General features: G+C 43.7%; 1 protein-coding gene across 1 annotated transcript in view; it reads right to left on the reverse strand.

Annotated features, from left to right (window-relative positions):
* Positions 1-1,546: 1,546 nt before the first annotated feature.
* Positions 1,547-17,013, reverse strand: part of LOC105989176 (chromosome unknown open reading frame, human C11orf80) — a 53,688-nt gene continuing 38,221 nt past the window's right edge. The window contains exons 11-14 of the mRNA XM_013021030.1: positions 13,065-13,186; positions 11,737-11,847; positions 8,833-8,931; positions 1,547-1,667 (exon numbers count right to left, since the gene is read on the reverse strand). Of these exons, the coding sequence (XP_012876484.1) occupies positions 1,554-1,667; positions 8,833-8,931; positions 11,737-11,847; positions 13,065-13,186 (446 nt within the window). The 3' untranslated portion in view covers positions 1,547-1,553. The remainder of the gene's footprint in view (positions 1,668-8,832; positions 8,932-11,736; positions 11,848-13,064; positions 13,187-17,013) is intronic.

Genomic DNA, 17,013 nt, shown 5'->3' on the forward strand with positions numbered 1-17,013 from the left:
GTTGGTCAGGTCTCGCCCCGGGGAAGCCGGCAGCGTGGGTCCCCTGGAGCTTGGGTCAGAAGGAGCAGGCCTCCTCACACCCCCCACACCCCCCAGCTGGGCCTTTTTCTTTTTTTCTTGGTGATGGTCCTGGGCTTGAACTCAGGGTCTCAGGTTCTCACCAGCCTTTTCTGCTCAAGGCGAACGCTCTACCACTCAGGCCACGCCTTCACTAACGGCTTTTTGCTGGCTTGTTAGAAGTAAGAGTCTCTGGGATTTGTCTGCCCAGGTGGACTTGGAACCTTGCTGCTCAGATCTCAGCCTCCTGAGTAGCCAGGACTAGGAGCGTGAGCTGGGTCTTTGTTGGGCCATGGGGCTCAGGCCCTTTCAGTGATTTGCACACACAAATTGCCCATGCTAAGTGCTGTTCAAGCTCCCCGCTCCCAGACAAGAGCTGATTCCCCAGAAAGCTCTCCCCGGCATAGGGCAGTGCCCACAGGCAGCTCCTGTTCTTAAGTGACACATGTGTTCAAATTTAAAGTCCCTTTGCCTGTGGTTAGTAACATTCTGGAGCAGGTTCTGGTAATGTAGAATCGCAGGTCCTGGGAGGGGATGCTAAGGCCAGGGGTAGAACAGGGAAGGACGCAATTAGCCAAGAGGAGACACCTCCCTGAGCTGGGTTTGGAAGGTTGAAAAGAAGCCAGTCAGAGAGGGGGAATTCCGAGAGGAAAAAAGAGGGAGAGGAGGGGCTGGGAAGGTGGCTCAGTGGCAGAGCGCTTGCCTTGCATGCATGAGGCCCTGGGTTTGATTCCTCAGCACCACATAAGCAAAAAAAGAAAAAAGCCAGAAGTGGTGTTGTGGCTCAAGTGGTAGAGTGCTAGCCTTGAGCTGAAGAGCTGAGGGACAGCGCCCAGGCCCAGAGTTCAGGCCCCACGACCGGACCCCCCAAAAAAAAGAGGGAGAGGAAAGGAAAACGAATTCCATGCAGAAAGACATGCAAATGAGCTATATCAAGGCAAAAAAAAAATCTTACAGAAGATGCAAGGTTGGGGGATCCTAGGAGCTGAAATTGAATAAGTAAGAACCAGAGAAAGCTGTGTGTGTGTGTCTCATGGGGCTTGAACTTCCTCAGCTCTTCAGCTCAAGGTTAGGGGTTCTACTTACTTGAGCCACAGCGTCACTTCCGGTTTTCTGGTGGTTTATTGGAGATGAGTCTCACGGATTTTCCTGCCCTAGCTGGCTTTGAACCGCAATCCTCAGATCTCAGCCTCCTGAGTAGCTAGGATGACAGGTGTGAGCCACCAGCCCCTAACTTGAAAAATAGATTTTTATACATATGGGGCAGAATTGACTTTTGTATTTTAGAAAGGTCATTCTTTTAAAGGTTGGCTTATATCAAACTAGAAAGAGGAAACCCTCAAGAACTTAGAAGTGGAAGCAGTGGGGAAGAGAGCACCAGCTATCAAAGTGTTCCCAGGTGGAAATGACAGGTGTGGTGTCAGCTGAATGTGGGCCACAGAATGAGAAGAGGAATCTAGAAGGTGTCACAATGGAATAATCTGAAAACTTGGTTTTTATCCAAGGCTTATGTGGAAAGCCAGAGCCTTACCCGCAGGTAGCCTTGTGTTGCTGCTCTCAGGTGCATCCGCTGTGCTCTGGGCTGGATCCTTTTCTTCTGGGGTCAAGTGCTTAAAAAATTACAAGTCCCAAGTGAGTTTTGCAGAAGCCTGAATGAGATGAGTTTTAGTGAAACAAGTATGGATGCGCTTGGTAGTGTCACTGAAAGGTAAACTCAAAAGAATAAGAGTATTTATAAATCATATTAGCTCAGGACCTTTTTTTTCTTTTTGGTCAATTGTGGGACTTGAACTCAGAGCCTGACCACTGTCTCTGAGCCTGTTGGTTCAAGGCTAGTGTTCTACCACTTTGAGCCTCAGCTCCACTTCCAGTTAATTGGAGATGATAGTCTCACAGACTTTGCTGCTCAGGCTGGCTTTGAACCATGATCCTCAGATCTCAGCCTCCTTAGTAGCTAGGATTACAAGTGTGAACCACCAGTGCCTGGCTGATAAGGGATTTTTAAATTCAGAGTCAAGAACTCAACTCTGCTGAGGGTGATGTCTTACACTTGTGATTCCAAGTTCTTGGGAGGCACACATTGGGAGGACTGTGATTAGAAGCTAGGCTGGGGAAAAGTTAGCAAGACTTTAAGTGAGTACAGTGGTGTGTGCTTCTCAGCTGTGTGGGAGGCTAGAATCAGATGGATTATAGCTGTAGGCCAGCCTGGGCAAAGAAGTTAGTGAGACTCCATTTCAACAGAGAGAAGCTAGGCATGGTGGTATGCACCCAGTATCCCAGCTATAAAGGAAAGCCTAAAATAGGACTGAAGACAAGGTATGTTCCTGGGCAGGAAGGGAAACCCTGTCTCAAAACCCACCAGTCATAAAAGGGTGGTAGGGGGGCTGGGAAGGTGGCTCAGCGGTAGAGCACTTGCCTTGCATAGATGAGGCCCTGGGTTCAATTCCTCAGCACCACATAAGCAGAAAAGCCAGAAATGGCACTGCGGCTCAAGTGGTAGAGCACTAGCCTTCAGCTGAAGAGCTGAGGGACAGCGCCTAGGCCCCAAAACTGACCAAAAAAAAAAAAAAAGAAATTTTAAAATGGACAAAGGATGTGTATACATGGGCAACATGGGCATGTGCACGCCAGTCCTAGGGCTTACACTTAGGGCCTGGGTGCTGTTCCTGAGCTTTTTTGCTTAAGGCTGCCACCTCTACCATCTGAGCTACAGCTTTACTTCCAACTTTTTGATGGTTATCTCAAGATAAGAGTCTTCATGGCTGAGAATGTGGCTTAGTGGTAGAGTGCTTGTCTAGCATACATGAAGCTCTGGGTTCGATTCCTCAGTACCACAGACACAGAATAGGCCAGAAGTGGTGCTATGGCTTAAGTGGTAGAGCACTAGCCTTGAGCCCAAGCTTAGGGACAGTGTCCAGGCCCTAAGTTCAAGCCCCAGGACTGGCAAAAAAAAAAGTCTTCATGGACCTTGCCTTCATGAGCTGGCATCATATCTTAAATCTCAGCCTCCTGAGTAGCTAGGATGACAGGTGTGAGTTTGGCACACAACTTGGACAAAGGATCTGAATAGACATTTCTCTAAAAACACCTAACTTGCCAATACACATATGAAGAATGCTCCAACATCTTACTCAGTAGGAAGTGCAAATTGAAGCCACTATGAGACACCACTAGGGTTGCAATAGCAACAATAAAGCGAAAAAATGACATTGATATGGATGTGAAGAAATTGGGCAGGAATATAAAATGATGCACTCATTTTATTAACATTTGGAATTTCCCCAGTGGGTAAATGGGCGCTCTGTGGTCCTAGTGCTTGAACTGTTGAAGCAGGGGATTTTTGTGTGTGTGCCAGTCCTAGGGCTTGAACTCAGGGCCTGGGTGCTGTCTCTGAGCTTTTTTTTTCTTCCTCAAGGACTACCATCCAAGGCTACACCAATGAGACCCTGTCTTGAGAGAAAGTGCTTTGTATGTGCAAAACCACACAACAGAGTGTTTCCATGCGATCCCAAAATTCTACTCTTAGATATATAATCAAGAGAATTAAACTTATGTCCACATAATTTTCATAAGCAAAAAAATGAGGATTGAAGTGTTCATCAGTTGATGAATAAACGTGATCTATCCATATAATTGGATAAATGAAATACTCATGCTCCAAATGAATGAGTCTTGGGAACATATTAAATGAAAGAACCACATGTTTTATAATTTCTATGAATTTCTGTGAAATTCTCTGCATTTCTATGAAGCATGAACAAGAAACAAATCCATAGAATGATGGAGTGTACATTAGTGGTTTCCAGGTCTTACAGGGAGAAAGAAGCTGGGACTAATTGCAACCTCACAGCCACAGGGCTCTTGTCAGTACAATGGAGATGTTCTGGAATTTGGTAATGGCTGTACAACAGTGAATATCCTTAAGAACCCTGAGTTGCACACTTTAAAATGGTAAATCTTATCATTTGAGAATTATGTCATAAAAAGATTTTCTAGCATATATTGTCTCCTTTTTGAAGTTGTCCTTAGAAAAGACTGTGCACATGAGGCGTAGGGCTCTGAGCACTGACAGCAGTGCACGTCTCTCCTTTATTATTGGGGCCCCCACAAGAGGCAGCCTGGCCTCCGATTTAGCTCTAGTCTGCACCTCCTAGGTAACAACGCTTTCCTTAGAAAACTATCTCCTTGCTAGCTCCTTTTTATTCAGGGTCCTCACTCCTTCCAGACCCATTGTTCTAACACTCAAGATTCCCACTGCTGTACAACCATGCCATGAATATACAACACTATTAAATCCATACCCTATTTATTTCATTTCTTCATAAACTAATGACTGTCGATGGTTTTGTTCTATATTACTCAAGAGAGTGATTCTATTTTTGCTCTAGATACAAAATCTGGGGGACAAGAGATTTAACTTAACCTTGATCTTGTAGTGTGCAGCTGGAGCCACTGGGTGGCACTCTTGTGCTGCTAACGATGATCACTTTGTGATGATTACCAGGAAGCAGCAGTAGTGATGACTGAGTGAAGGACAGGGTCTACCAGATGCCTAGTTGCTCTTCCTCTCCAGTCTTCCATAATCATGATGTTATTTGGCTTTGGAGCCCAGAGATCTCAGTACAGATCAGCCTTTCCATTTATTATCTATGTGCTCAGGCAAACTACAAAATTTTGTAACCAGTTTCTTTATCTGTAAAATGGGAAAACACTATCCAGACTCCTATTTGTGGAGATCAAAGTGGAAATTTTGATACAATTTAGGGATTCAGGAAATGTTCCTTCCCCCCCCCCATGTCAAACCTATGACCTATGACCTTGAGTTCACTAGCTATCTGTCAAGTTAATTGGGTTATGAATGGCCTGAGGGTACAAGCCATCACAAAGAATAAAGAAAAGAGGTCAGATCATTTCTTTTGCAGAGCTCACTGGATTATCAGAATTGTAAGCAAAAGGGATTCACTAAAACCCTCCTGGACCTTACTCTCCCCTGCCCATGTGCCCAGTTCTGTGAGGTGACACATGCCTTACCCAGAATATGTGCATGGCTGTAGATGTGGATGTTTGGAGTGAATTGAACTGTCCAAGTGCTAATCCCTAGGACCTGGGAATGTGCGCTTATTTGGGAAAGGGTCTTTGTAGATAGGATTCGAGTTTAGATCTGGATTGTCTTTCATGCTGGGTTTAGAGATATCCTTATGAAAGCAAGGCAGAGAAAGACTTGATGAGGAAAGGCTCAGAGGAGAATGAAGTAGGGACAAGTTATACAAGCCACAGACAAGATCACCTCCCACCTGAAGTGGGAAGAGGCAGGAAGCATTCTGCCTCTAGAGCCTCTAGAGGAAATGCAGCCCTGTTCATAGCTTGATTTTGGACCTCTGGTCTCATTCAAGAGTAAATTCTATTGTTTTTAAGCCATTATGTTTAAGATTCTATCTTATATCATTCCTGGAAAACTAGTTACATGGATAGATATTATTTTGAGATATGGACAGGCTGGGAGGTAGCTCAGTGGTAGAGCACTTGCCTTGCATGCATGAGGCCCTGGGTTCGATTCCTCAGCATCACATAAGCAGAAAAAGCCAAAAGTGATGCTGTGGCTCAAGAAGTAAAGTGCTAGCTTTGAGCTGAAGAGCTGAGAGACAATGCCCAGGCCCAGAGTTCAGGCCCACGACTGACCAAAAAGAAAAAAAAAAGAGATGTGGACTGTCGCTACCGCCTCGACCAGCAAGGAAGACGCGACACCGAACTCTTCTCTCTGCAGTTTATTCAGGACCTTTGAGCAATCTTCTGACCCCAACCCCGGGGAGAATTCCCCACAGCCTTAAGTACCCGATGGGTAGCCAACCCTGATACGCCACGTGGGAACCACCAATAGGTTCAGGTGCGAGGAAGCAAGCCAGATTCTTTGCCTTAGCCATATAAGGAGTTGTTTACCACAGAGAGCACTCGCCATCGGGAAGGCCGAGGGCGGAAGCCAGCGCCATCTTCCAGGTGCGGCCTCTCGCAGCTCTCTACAGTGGACAGACAGCAGCCCCCCCCCCCCAAATTAGCAGGAAATCAGTGGGATTATTCACAGAGGGTCAGCTGGGAGGAACAGTAGCCAAGGGCTCCTAGAAGGTGCCTACTGCCATGACAAAAGTGTGCTGGGAGCATTTACATCACTGTTGCCTCAGGCCTTTCCAGAAAAGGCCAGCCAACTTCATAGGTGTAGTGATTTGGGTGCCTGGACACCAAACTTCCCTATCCAATTAGTCAAGCAAAAGAAGGAGGGGGGAGATGTGGAGGACTTCCTAAAGGTCTTATTCTCAGAAACAATGTATAATTAAAAAAAACTTTAGTAAGATATATATATATATATATATATATTAAACTGAATACATGCACACACATGTACACATACAGTAAGTTCTGATAAGATGTTCATTCATGCATCCACGAACATATCCTTCATCTGTTTCCTGCTGCCCTCTAAAATCATTCACTGTAACTTGGCCTGGTGCTGTCCCTCAGCTCTTCACCTCAAGACTAGCACTCTACCACTTGAGCCACAGCGACACTTCCAGTTTTTCAGGGTTAATTGGAATATCCTGCCTGGGCTGGCTCTGAATTGCCATCCTCAGCTCTCAGCCTCCTGTGTAGCTAGGATTATAGGCATGAGTCAACAGCGCTGGCTAGCTATTTTTCTAATAGGATCTTCCTTTCTTTTTTTCTTTCTCTTTCTCTTTTCCTTTCCTTTCTTCCTGTAGTACTAGGGATTGTACTCAGAGCCTTCTGCATACTAGGCAAGCACTCAACCCCTCTTATTTTGAGATAGGGTCTCATAAAGTATCTATCTCACCTAAGAACTTGCAGTTTTTTGCTTTGGTCTTTCAAGTAGCTGAGATTACAGGAAATGAACAGCCATATCTAGCGGCTGTCCAATGTCTTGAGAGCCATTTTTTTCAGGTGTTATATCTGATTTTTTTTATTTCTGGTGGGAGGGCAAAGCCACTCTTGTTATCCCATCTTAGCCAAAAGCAATAATATTAATTTCACCTATAATCTCCTTCACTTACTCAACTTATACTTGAGTCCTAAAGTCAGCCTCACCAATGAGAGTAGAGGGAGCAGAAGGGAGGCTTTAATTGGACTAGTATTACTAGCTACACCTGGAAACTGAAGAGTGACAGAGTTTAGTTGCTATGATCTCCCTTCTCTTGTCTCAGAGGACTACAGACAGGCTGAAGTTCTTTGCTGTTTACCTCATAAAGGGTAAAGACCCACAACTTAGATCTCCAGTATCCAGAGGGAGCACTGGATTCTAACTACTAGATCACCAGGGAGCTTTCCTATACCCAGAAAGGTGGACAGATAAAGGCATTTATGTGTACATTTGTGTGTGTGTGTGTGGATGTGTGTGTGCTGGTCATGAGGGCTTGAATTCAGGGAGAGTTTTTTTTTTTGGGGGGGGGGGCGATCAGTCATGGGGCTAGAACTTAGGGCCTGGGCGCTGTCCGTGAGCACTTTTGCTCCAGGCTAGCACTCTACCACTTTGAGCCACAGAGTTCCACTTCCAGTTTTCTGAGGGTTACTTGGAGATAAGAGTCTCCTTGGCATTCCTTCCCAGCTGGCTTGAAACTGTGATCCTCAGAGCTCAGCCTCCTAAGTAGCTAGAATTACAGGCATGAGCCACCAGCTCCCAGCTCCAGAGCTTTTTGTTTTAACCCCATCTCAAGGCTAGCATTCTACCACTTGAGCCACAGCTCCACTTCCAGCTTTTTGGTGGTTAATTAGAGATAAGAGTCTCACAGACATTTCTATCTGGGCTAGCTTTGAACCACAATTCTTAGATCTCAGCCTGAGTAGCTAGGATTAAGGTTTAAGCCACCAGCCCCCAGCAAGTTATATTTTTAAGCAAGTAAAACTAAACATAAGAAACCTACAATAGGGGCTGGGAATATGGCTCAGTGGTAGAGTGCTTGCCTTGCATGCATGAGGCCCTGGGTTCCATTCCTCAGCACCACATAAACAGAAAAAGCTGGAAGTGGCACTGTGGCTCAAATGGTAGAATACTGTCCTTGGGCTGAAGAACTGAGAGACAAGGCCCAGGCCCAGAGTTCAAGCCCCACAACTGACAAAAAACAAAAAACCACCACAATATCATCACCATAACAGCAGCTGTGCACTTAGCAGATTATACACATTATCTTCAAACTTCACAATAGTAATTCTAGGTATTCCTATTTTACTGTTGAAGATAAAGGTTAAAAAATATCTTGTACCAGGGACATGGTTTCTCATGCTTGTAATCCCAGCTACTCAGGATGTGGAGATAAGGAAGGTAACAGTTCAGGGCCAGCCCAGGCAAAAAGTTAGCAAGACCCCATCTCAAGTTGGACACAGTGTTGCATTCCTGTAGTCCTGTCTACACAAGAGGCATAGATAAGGAAGATCACAGTCAAAGTCTCAGGCAAAAATAGGGGACTCTTATCTCCAAAAAGTTGGAAGTGGAGCTATGGCTTAGGTGGTAGAGTGTTAGTCTTGAGCAAAAAAAATAAAAACTCAGGGACATCACCCAGGCCTTCAGTTCAAGCCCAGAACCAGCACAAACACACAATACACCCTTAGTCTAACTATATCTCAACTTAGGTGTAACACTTTTCCCCATAGTTTTTCTAAATTACAGGCTTCTTTACTGATAGGTTAGTCTGAGATTGTACAATCTAAGCCATTTGTACCTTCTCACATATGAAAATGGAAGAGTCCCAACAAAGTACTGATTACTACACTTACCTGCTTCGTGTCACATGAGCAGTGGTGAAAAAGTCGGTGCTGGGTGATACCATGAAATATTTTGTGTAGTTTGGTTCCAAGCTCCTGGCTGTCAGATGCCTAAAATATGTCAGAGATACACAGTGCTGAGTCCTGGTACTCACAGGAAGTTTAAATGCTGAGGCAGACAGGACACTGACATCCCTCTCATTGGATACTCGATGTTACACAAGTAGTTATGGCTCCTATTTATCTTCCCTTTTCTTACCCAGCAAGATCCTTCAATCAAGGTCTTTGCTATCCTATGTCTGCTACAGTAGATAAATGTCCCAGAGATCCTTCTGTTCATGAAGGGGTTATAGAAATGGTTCTTAGCTGGATGCCAGTGGTTCATGCCTGTCATCCTACCTACTGAGGAAGCTAAAATCTGAGGCCTCTGATTCAAAGCCAACTTAAGAGGCTGAGAAGGTGGCTCAGTGGTAGAGTGCTTGCCTTGTATGCATGAGGTCCCGGGTTCAATTCCTCAGCACCACATAAGTAGAAAAAGCCGGAAGTGGCACTGTGGTTCAGGTGGTAGAGGGCTAGCCTTGAGCTGAAGAGCTGAGGGACAGCGCCCAGGCCCAGAGTTCAGGCCCCCATGACTGACAAAAACAAACAAACAAACAAAAAAACAAAGCCAGCCTAAGCAGGAAAGTCCATGAGACTTATCTCCAGTGAACTACCAAAAAGCCAGAGCTAGAGCTGTAGTTCAAGTGGTAGAGCACTAGCCTTGAGCAAAATGCTCAGGAACAGTGCCCAGGTTCTGAGGTCAAGCCTGAAGAACACACACACACACACACGTTCTTCTGTAAGACAAATTCACACACACACACACACACACACACACACACACACACGTGTTCTTCTGTAAGACAAATTCCAAAAGAGCAGAGGCTCCATTGAACTACTGAGGTTCACAGGAAAGCTCTTCCTCAGACAAGCCTTTAGGGGAACAATACAGTCTGCACCCAGGGAAACATGGAAGCCTTAGACACTTTCAGATAGAATAGGATATGTCCTAAAAGTAGGACAGAGTCATCACCTAAGTTCTATAGTCATCATCTAAGTTCAGTTCTATAAATTCTTGGAGGGGGGTGGTGAGGGAGTCGTGGAGCTTGAACTCTGGGCCTGGGCATTGTCCCTGTGTTCTTCAGCTCAAGGTTAGCACTCTACCACTTGAGTCACAGTGCCACTTCTGGTTTTCTGGTGGTTTATTGGAGATCAGAGTCTTTCCTGTCTGGGCTGGCTTTGAACCATGATACTCAGATCTCAGCCTCCTGAGTAGCTAGAATTACAGATGGGAGCCACCAGCACCCAGCTAAATCTCAGCTTTTCCTTTCCTTTTTTTTTTTTCCTTTTTTTTGTCGGTGAGCTACTCAGGAGGCTGAGAGCTGAGGATCATGGTTCAAAGCCAGCCCAGGCAGTAAAGTGTGAGACTCTCCAATAAACCACCTGAAAACCGGAAGTGGCTCTGTGGCTCAAGTGGTAGAGCACTAGCCTTAATTAAGCTGAAGCGTTGAGGGACAGGGCCCAGACCCCAAGTTCAAGCCCCACGACCAACAAAAATAATAATAAAAAAATTCTCACAGTGAGGCTGGAATAAGAGCTTAGGGACTGACAGAGCTGGCTTTGGTGAGGCTCTTCAGGTCTGTGGACTGCTTATTTCTCCCTATGTCCTACCATGGCAGAAGGAGCAAGGGTCCCCATGTGGCCTCTTTTATTTTTTTAAATTTTGAATGTTTTATTCACATGTATGTGTGCATGTATATACGTGTGCATATATGTTTGTTTGTAGTTGTGGGTGGGTTCCAGGCTTGAACTCAGGGTCTTGTATCCTCTCTTAGCTTTTTCACTCATCACTTTTTCACTCTACCCCTTGAGATTCATCTCCAGTCCAGCATTTTGATAGTTAATTGGAGGTGGAATCTCAAAGACTTTTTCTTCAGGCTAATTTTGAACCATCATCCTCGTTCCTCAGACTCCTGAGTAGCTAGGATTACAGGTGTGAGCTATAAGTATTCAGTTGGCGGTTTTATTATGAGCACTAATCTCAGGCTGGGAAGGTGGCTCAGTGGTAGAGCGCTTGCCTTGCATGCATGAGGCCCTGAGTTTGATTCCTCAGCACCACAGAAGCAGAAAAAGCCGGAAGTGGCACTGTGGCTCAAGTGGTAGAGCGCTAGCCTTGAGCTGAAGAGCTGAGGGACAGTGCCCAGGCCCAGCGTTCATGCCCCATGACCCAACCACAAAAAAAATTAAAAAAAAAAAAACAAAAAAAAAGAGTCCTAATCTCATTAATGAAGATGGAGCCTAAGATCATTATCTTGAGGGTTACAATTTCAACATATAAACCTTGGGGAGATATCAACATTTAGATAGTCGCATACATTTTGCCTTCACCCAATGAGTGTTTATAATTTTTTTCCACCAATTTGTCCACAAGGCTCAGAAAAATTACATGCAGGCACAAGTCCACACAGCAAGTGAATTAGTCAAGATTTGAACCCTTGCCCCAATCCCAAACTCCTATTATCCTACACCATCACAATAGTTATGGATGCTTAGTTATTTCAGTGTATTCTGTCACCATGAAGTAGCAAAGAATTCCAAAGAATTTGGAATTACAGACCTAATCCTAGCTCTTTCTTAACTAGCTATGTGACCTAAAGGAACTACAAATCTTAACTTTTCACACTTAAAAAATATTATGCATACTATTATTCATTCAGTAAATGCTTCTTAAAATACTTAAGACACATACTCTGTAGGATCCCAGTAGAAGCAAATAATGTTTCTAAAAGTACTGTTCCTAAAAGTAATGCTTCTAAAAGACAGGTAGGAGCATGTCATTGAAACCATGGCATTTATAAACATCCCAATCTTACTAACCTGAAAGGCCTGGAGACATGTTTTTCTGAAGCTGTTGCTGGTGCTTCCAGTCACCACACTCATGATGGAATTCACAGCCACCGAGAGTGAGGCCTGCAGTTTCTGAGAAGCCTAGGGAACAGATCTGCCAGCTCAGAGACTCCCCAAGAGGACAAAGGGTTCAGCCATAGTGGGACATTAACAGTCCTTCCCTCCCACCAAATCTTACTGCTATCTTTCTGTTATGATCCTTAGGGATTAAAGTAAACTTTTAAAAATGCTCCCTCTTGGCCAGCTACAATCCTAGCTACTCAGAAAGCTGAAATCTGAGAATCGTGGTTTGAAGCCAGTCTGGGAAGAGAAGTCCATGAAACTCTTATCACTACTTAACCACCAGAAAACAGGGGTTGCAGTGACTCCAAGTGGTAGAGCATTAGCCTTGAGGGAAAAAGATGAAGGACTGCACCAGGCAGGAAAGTCTGTGTTGAAGCCCCTTGACTGACAAAAAAAAAAAAAAAATCTTCTTCCACAGCAATGACTTATTGACACAACAACTCAGAAAAAAAAGTAAGATAATGAACAACAAATAGTTATATTTTTTAAAATTTCTGTGAAAGGAGGGGAACTATATGAAGAAATATGTTACCAAAAAAGATGAGATAGAGAAACTCAGAGGGGGCTGGGAAGGTGGCTCAGTGGTAGAGCGCTTGCCTTGCATGCCTGAGGTCCTGGGTTCTATTCCTCAGCACCACATAAGCAAAAAAAGAAAAAAACCCAGAGAAACTCAGAAAGTCGGCTAGAAGAGAACTTAGTATTATAAAGAATTAGGGGGACTGGGAAGGTGGCTCAGTGGTAGAGCACTTGCCTTGCATGCATGAAACCCTGGGTTCAATTCCTCAGCACCACATAAGCAGAAAAGGAAGTGGCGCTGGAAGTGGCACTGTGGCTCACGTGGTAGAGTGCTAGCCTTGAGCTGAAGAACAGCGCCCAGGCCCAGAGCTCAGGCCCCACCACCACCAACAAAAAAAAGAGGAAAATGGAGGAAGAAGGAAAGGCTTAGTGAAGCAGCAGCTCCAGAGGATGTGTAGGACAAGGCCACATAAAGGTAAGGAAGAATGTAGTATTAGTCATTTTTCTATATTATTTCTGTTCCTGTTTGCTCAAACTCATCTCACAGGAGGTAAGACTAAGTGAAAGCCTGAGCTCCTAGATGAGGGGTTACAACATCACCCCAGGTAGCAGAAGAGGATCAGAAGGGGCACTAAAGGAAGAAGTCTTAAGCCTTATGGCAATGTATATTCCTTTATTCTTAGAAGGTAGGAGAGAGGAAGTTGTGAAATTTGTATTACCTGGGAAGCAAGATGCTGCTGCTCCAAGACTTGATCCACAGTGAACTGGATGGAATCTTGTACCACACTGTGGCTCTCCATGAGAATAGCATTGAGATGAGCTGTGAGCAGAGTGTGCACTCCTAAAAGGACACAGCATATTAGTAACCATGAGTAAGGATGACTGCAAGATCGCTGTTCATATCCTCTGAGTCGGGGCTAAGATTGAGGAAGGTGCCTCTAGAAAGAATCACTTCTATCTAACCACTAATAATTCTGCTTTTAGACATGCCCTTTCATTTCCCAACTGCCAATGAGAAAAAGCTCAGGAAAATTAAAATGAAGAATTATACTTTTTGAAGAAATAAATGAGGGATCCTGCATAATTCATGCTATCAACAATGATAAGAGTGAACCCCTAAAGGAGAGGCGGAGAGAGGGGAAGCTGCCTGGACAACATGTCTAATCCCCTCCATTCTAGTTGGGAATCACTGTTGAGGTGGGCCACTATTATCAGTAGTATGTTATTTCTTTCAGATGTGCTGTGGTTAAAAAAAAAAAGGCTAAGGGGGCTGGGAAGGTAGCTCAGCGGTAGAGTGCATGCCTTGCAAGCATGAGGCCCTGGGTTCGATTCCTCAGCACCACATAAACAGAAAAAGCTGGAAGTGGCGCTGTGGCTCCAGTGGTAGAGCGCTAGCCTTGAGCTGAAGAGCTGAGGGACAGCACCCAGACCCAGAGTTCAGGCCCCATGATTGGCAAAAAAAAAAAAAAAAAGGCTAAACCAGATATATATAATCTATATATAATCCTAGCTGTTAAGAAGGCTGAGATCTGAGGATTGTAGTTCAAAGCTAGTCTGGGCAGGAAAGTCTGTGAAATTCTTATCTCCAGTTAACCACTAAAAAAGCTGGAAGTGGAGCTGTGGTTCAAGTGGTAGAGTGCTAGCCTTGAGTAAAAAAGAAAAGAAAAGAGCTCAAGAATAATGCCCAGGCTCTGAGTTCTAGCCCTAGGACTAGCATAAAAAAAGAGGGGAAAAAAGCCATGATGAAGCAATCTGAGGTTGGCTGGCTTTTCTTAGGACTTGATTAGAAATATTAGTTCAAGGCAGGTGCCAGTGGCTTACACCTGTAATCCTAGATATTCAGAAGGCTGAGATCTGAGGATCACAGTTTGAAGCCAGCTTGGGCAGGAAAGTCAAAGCCAGAAGTAGAGCTGTGGTTTAAGTGGTAGAGCAACTAAAGGACAACAACCAAGCTCTGAGTTCAAACCCCAGGACAGGAACATAACAAGAATGAACAAAAGAAAGAAAAGAAGGAAGAAGGAAGGAAAACAGGCCTACAAAGAGCACATTTCCCAACAAAGTACCATGAGGATTTCTGGTAGAGAAAGTTGGTTATATGTGGATTTAAAAGAAGTCTGGAATGCTGGGTGCTGGTGGTGCACACCTGTAATCCTAGCTACTCACAAGGCTAAGATCTGAGGATCGTGGTTTAAAGCCAGCCCGGGCAAGAAAATCCATGAAACTCTTTATCTCCAATTCACCAACAGAAAACTGGAAGTGGCTCTGTGGCTTGAATTGAAGAGCTCAGGGACAGTGCCCAGGCCCACAACTGACCAAAAATAAAAATCTGGAATTAGATGTAGGAGAACATAGACTTGAAGTCAGTTCAACAACCAACTACCAGTGACAAAGTCATGTCACCTGTCGTCTCTCTTTAAGACAGAAAATGGCTATATCCTACTTGCCCTCTCAGATATGTTGAATAGATAAATTGAGATAATGTAAATGAATTATCTTGAATATATATTCAAATAACTGCTGTTGCTATGATGATATAGCATATGGGTTACTATTTTCTACAGTTTGGCCCTAGAAAAGCCTCAAGAAATCAGATCCCTTTTAAGAACAAACATTTAATTAAAAAGTCAAGGTTCATTCCTAAAACTGCTTTTGACATTGTAGCAAACTGGTAATGAGTTAATCATAGAAGAGTTACCATGACAAGGTGGGAAGAAGGCCAATTAAATATTTTTTTAAAGACAAGTGGAATCAGACTGTAATTTTGCACAATCTGTTTGCTAAAGAAAGGGACACGGGAGAAAGCTTTCAAGGACCTAAGAAAAGATGAAAGGAGACAAGTAAAATAATCTCCATCTACTTTCCTTCACTGTTTATCTTCTTCAGAGGCTAGTCGTAAACTACCAGATATGTAAGATTTTAAAAGAAATTTATCTTCTTCAGAGGCTAGTCGTAAACTACCAGATATGTAAGATTTTAAAAGAAACTTGCTGTGTTTACTATTCAGTGATAGATTTCTTTTTAATCCCAAACTGAGTACAAATACTGAGATGCTGCAGGCTTTCAGAATTACATTGAACACTGATGTAAACGTTTTCATAATACTACAAGAATGACATTTCTGGGTTCTTAAGGTATGTTCAATAGAACTCAAAACACATCAGGCTTATATTATCTTACCATAATCCTCTGGCAGAAGCTAAAAAAAAACGTCAGAGAATAGCAGATCTTAAGCCTCAAGGGATCTTTAGTGCTGGAAGGTCCTCTGATATCACCAAACTTAACAATCTCATGTTAAAGACATAAAAAGAAAGCCTCAGATGATTTCCGTGACTTGCTTTCTGAATATCACTGAGGAAGTTGATATTGGAGTTAAAATTAAATCAGTCTTCTCAGTTCTTTCCTGAAATTCTCTGTGTGTACAGATCAGACAACAAATCCAGGAATCCTCACAAGAGCCCACCTTGTTAGATTTCATTAGTCTAGATTTCATTCCCATTTCCCAGCTCTTAATCAGTGGAACAGAAGCACCAAAGAATACCATCTTCTCAAAACCAATTTCAATCCTGAGCCTCTTAGAAGAGCACCGCTTCTCTTCCAAGGGTGTATATAATGGGAAAAAGATATCTCTCTCCAGGAAGCAGGGAGAATCTCACAGCTGATAATAAGTAACTGGCCTGATCACTTTTCAGCCTTTTAGCCAGGATCAAATATACAGATTATTGGCCAGCAACAGTGTTTCTGATCTGGGGTAAAGTGGTCTTGTTGCTCCCATGATGCAGAGTGGACAGCGCCACATGGAAAAAACAGTAGAATACTTGGAGGGCAAGCCCTGTGGAAAGAACACTGGCTCACATAAAAGGAATACTAAAAGGGAGACTTTTTCAACTCTTCCTCAAACACAATAAGCTCTCCTTATAACTGCCCTCTAATTTGAGAGTTATCTTGATAAACACTTTATTAAAGTCTTATTAAACTTGCATCCCATGATTTATTACACTAAGATTGATGACATAACTCTTACTTCCAAACCTTACTATATTTGAGAATTATCTGAGAATCTTGTTGAAAATGCAAATTATTGAGCCACATTAGATTTTTACATTATAGCAAATAACAACCCAGGTAGTTGCATGTTTTCAAAGGATCTAGATCATTTTGATGATATGACTCACAAGCCACAAACTGTTGCTTTGCTTCTAATAGAACCTTTCTGATAACAAGTTAACATGTGTGATAGATAAATGCCAAAGCCCTGCTACTTGTGTTCCTAGACAAGATCAGGCTACTTTTCTTTTTCTTTCTTTCTTTCTTTTTTTTTTTTTTTACAGGCGTGAGCCATGGGCCCCTGGCTTTAGAATCCACTCCTTTGTATACCATACTTTAGTCAGTTTGTATGTATGTATGTGTATACATATGTATATGGAAAAGCCATACTTTTTTTTTTTTGGTCGGTTGTGGGGCTTGAACTCTCGGCCTGGGCGCTGTCCCTCAGCTCTTCAGCTCAAGGTGAGAGCTCTACCACTTGAGCCACAGCGCCACTTCGGTTTTCTAGTGGTTTATTGGATATAAGAGTCTCACGGATTTTCCTTGCCCGGGCTGGCTTTGAACCGTGATCCTCAGATCTCAGCCTCCTGAGTAGCTAAGATTACAGGCGAGAGCCATCGGCGC

The sequence above is a fragment of the Dipodomys ordii genome, unplaced genomic scaffold, assembly GCF_000151885.1.
Source record: "Dipodomys ordii isolate 6190 unplaced genomic scaffold, Dord_2.0 Scaffold54, whole genome shotgun sequence".
NCBI lineage: Eukaryota > Metazoa > Chordata > Mammalia > Rodentia > Heteromyidae > Dipodomys > Dipodomys ordii.